This window comes from Ananas comosus, unplaced genomic scaffold (assembly GCF_001540865.1).
Source record: "Ananas comosus cultivar F153 unplaced genomic scaffold, ASM154086v1, whole genome shotgun sequence".
Classification (NCBI taxonomy): Eukaryota; Viridiplantae; Streptophyta; class Magnoliopsida; order Poales; family Bromeliaceae; genus Ananas; species Ananas comosus.
Window position 1 is genome coordinate 1 of NW_017892470.1, and position 3,450 is coordinate 3,450.

The 3,450-nt window shown below is 38.7% G+C and overlaps 1 protein-coding gene across 1 annotated transcript; it reads right to left on the minus strand.

Moving 5' to 3' along the window:
• Positions 1-6: 6 nt before the first annotated feature.
• LOC109705397 (serine carboxypeptidase-like 42) lies at positions 7-2,423 on the minus strand. The gene is made up of 7 exons (XM_020226129.1): positions 2,147-2,423; positions 1,301-1,408; positions 1,062-1,154; positions 850-942; positions 650-735; positions 281-559; positions 7-144 (listed from the first exon to the last, which is right to left on the minus strand). Exons 1-7 carry the CDS (start codon positions 2,388-2,390, stop codon positions 7-9), a joined length of 1,041 nt encoding a protein of 346 aa, XP_020081718.1. The 5' UTR covers positions 2,391-2,423.
• Positions 2,424-3,450: the final 1,027 nt, after the last annotated feature.

Sequence of the window (3,450 nt, forward strand, 5' to 3'; positions counted from 1 at the left end):
GAATACTCACTCACTGCACATGCTCCAACTGTATGGCAAGTTTGTCCTGTTAGCATGAAGAGCGTGTTGTACTTCCGGAAGGTTGAAATAGAAGTGCCTTTCGTAAGTCATGCATACATCGACCCCCACACTAATCTTAGTAGCCTGTCATATGAAAATAAGAAAGAAGAGAAGCGCACCAATTAATAAACTGAAATAGTGGCAATTTTATATAAATATAGATTAGACTTTGAAAAAAATCGAGTTATGTAAAACTTGTAGCATGAGATAAACTACTTACGTATTTCCGCAATCTCAACTCCTGCTCCACAATTGATGGGTAGCAAACATCAAGAATCACGTCATAGTTATTAATGTAATCTCCGACCACCTGATTAGCATCGGCGATGGCATCATTGCACGATTTTGTGACGTTATGTGGGCCATTGAAGGTATAATCTTCAAAATCACACTGGTTCATAATGGTAAGGCCAATCTCATCAGAAATCATGCCATGTGACCAGAAATATTCATAAGTCGCTGGGACATCTCTGTCGAGCTTGAGAAGCGGATTTCCAATCTACACAAGGAAGTGATAGAATCGGTATACACGTGATTTATAAATAAACAGCGAAGCCGAGCGGGTTAGTAGAAAAGGGGGTGCTCTTACAGCCACTCCTTTGATGTTGAACTTGAAACCAGTCGATTTCTCGTTATGCGTAAGAAGAACATCGGCCAGTTGGGGTATGTAGTGCCCTGTACGCAGTTGTTCGTGACGTCAAATTAGTAATTCTACGAAAGAGCACAGGAGCGCTAACACTAATAATATTACAAATTCTGAACCTGCGAATAATATTACAAATTCTGAACCTGCGTAGCTCTCCCCGGTCAGAAACAAGGCCCTTGACTTGAGCTCGGGAAACTTCTCGTACCATCTCAAAAGGAACACATACATATCCTTAGCTGCCATGATCAAATGACCCAAATAAAATCATCAGTAAGAAGTTATAGAAGAAACAACAACAACAACAACAACGACGACGACGACAACAAAGACATTGATTGGAGGCCATTGAATTCACCAGCTGACTCATCTCCGCAATTATAATCAGACGTTGTATTCGAGTAAGACCAGCCGACTCCGGCAGGAGATTCAACAAAGAGGAGGTTGGAGGCTGTAACGACAAATAAAGAGCGTGATCAGTGACAGATCATTACATAATGCCATGCTTCTATACGAAGAGTTAAGAGATTGTGTGATCTAAGTTTTGATCGAAATTCTTTGAGTTCATATTCACAGTAGCTTAAAACAAAATGTAACCTTTGTTCCATGACTTTTTGTTCATTCGAAGGCCCCGACCATCACCCTTCGGGTAAAATGGTCCGAGTTCAGTGAAGGCCCCCCCTCCAATTGAAGAGCAACCTGGACCTGAACATCATTTCAACAACAAACAAATGTAGTTTGAGCGTTAAGTTGCATTAAATTCATTACACGGAGAGGGTAATCAATTAACAGTCCACACAAAATAACTAAGACATATGAGCGAAAGGATTGGTCAATTTTCAGGGTAGTACTATCAACAGAGCTAATTTTGACACTGACGAATACGTTAGTTGAATTTGGTCACTGTTGGTGACTAGATTTGACTATATTCAATAAATTTTCCTAGCAAATTAAGATGGATATACTAGAACTCTGTATAAGACACAAACTGATTACAAGTTTTGGGAAAATGAAAAAAGAAAAGAAAAAAAAAAAAACTTTTGTCGGTGGGATAGTTTAATTGCTTTGGTAGGTACGCAGGGGCAACAGCTTTTCACTGTGTCTGCTCCCAACACAACAAGCCATTAAAGCTTTTTCTTTCTGAAGGAAAAAACTGCAAGCTAGCAGCGCATAGTACGACGCCACAAATAAAGAAGTAAGAGATTATAGGTCAATGAATTAAGAAGAAGACTCAAAAAGAACTCATTCAATGAACCAATCTATCAACACACTCATTTTCATTATATAATAATAATAATAATAATAATAATAATAAGAAGAAGAAGAAGAAGAAGAAGAAGTTACGATGGTATCTAATGCAACAGTGCCAGTACACATTAGGCAAAAAACCGCATCATAAAATGGCAATACAACAGTAATAATAATAAGGAGGGAAAAAGCAACCTCCATTGAGCCAAAGGGTGAGAGGCTTGCTGTGAGGATCTGCAGCAGCTTGAGCGAAGTAGTAGAAGAGGCTCCGCCCTGCAGCCGCATCGACGTCAACATAGCCTGCGTATTGCCTGAACCCAACTCTGGGCTGGCCCGGTAACTCCCTCACGAGATCCTCTTCTGGGTACCCTCCCACTCCGACGCCCATCACCGCAAGCCCCACCAACACCAGACCCCACCATTGCCCCATTCCCACCATCTCTCTCTCTCTCTCTCTCTCTCTCTTCAATTCCCTCCTCTACAACATAACAACAACAATGAGATACCGAATTTTCAGAAAACGTTTTTAATACCTAATAAAGAAGAGGGGGGTGAGGGATGAACCATGGATGACAGGAGATCAAATGCGGCTTGGAAATACAAATATCAGATATACAAGTACAATACAACAATACCAACAAAATGGGGAAAAACACACTTCCCGCACTAAAAAAAAAAAAAACCAAAACTAGGAGAATTCAGTTGAGGTTGGCACGTGAGAATTCCGTCGAAGCGGTGAAAGAGTCTGGCTCTCTGCTTTGGAAAGGGAATATTATTATGGGGAATTGCTGTTGGGAGAATCAACTTCTGCTGTAATTGGAGAAAATTTGAAAACTTCCCAAGAAGGGGGTGGGCTGGTGTTGCTTTGGGAGGCGAGAGCGGAAGGTGTTTCGCTTTGGGTTGGCACTCTGGAATTTTGCCTCACCGGGTGTATAGAATAATATATAATACTATTGTATATAATATATATAATATATCTATAAGAGTATTGACTATAACTATCATAAGTACCTGACTAACGACTCATATTATTTTTTCGAATCCTATGGCTTCAAACAACGATCCACAGACAGTTAAATATATCTAGGGTAATATAATTCTAGGAATAAAATTTAATTTTTTCCGATATCGTTTACTTAGTAAATAAATTATATCAAAATGGACGGTGGAAATTGAATAATCTTTAAAACTTGAGCGTAGGACTTTTAAATTCAAGATCAAGAATGTTAACTTTAATTTATATAGTTTAAAGTATTTTCTATCAAAATTTGACGAAATTTAGATTCTTCTACACCGTTAAACTCCAAACTCGTCATAATAGCCATTGAAAATTGACAATTTTGAAATAGTTTGATCATAAAGTAAATTATGTCGAAAAAATATAAAATTTTATTTCTAGAAACTTTAAATACCCTAGATCAGTTTTAACGGTGTGGATCGTTGATTTGAACGCCCTAAGATCGAAAACCAACACTATAGTACCGGAGCTCGATACTATA

Coding starts and splice junctions, on each gene's coding strand:
- LOC109705397 (XM_020226129.1), bottom strand. CDS start 2,390: ATGGTGGGAATGGGGCAATGGTGGGGTCTGGTGTTGGTGGGGCTTGCG. Junction 943..1,061: donor TTGCGGAGATGAGTCAGCTG/GTGAATTCAATG, acceptor TGATCATGGCAG/CTAAGGATATGTATGTGTTC. Junction 560..649: donor TCAACATCAAAGGAGTGGCT/GTAAGAGCACCC, acceptor TTCCTTGTGTAG/ATTGGAAATCCGCTTCTCAA.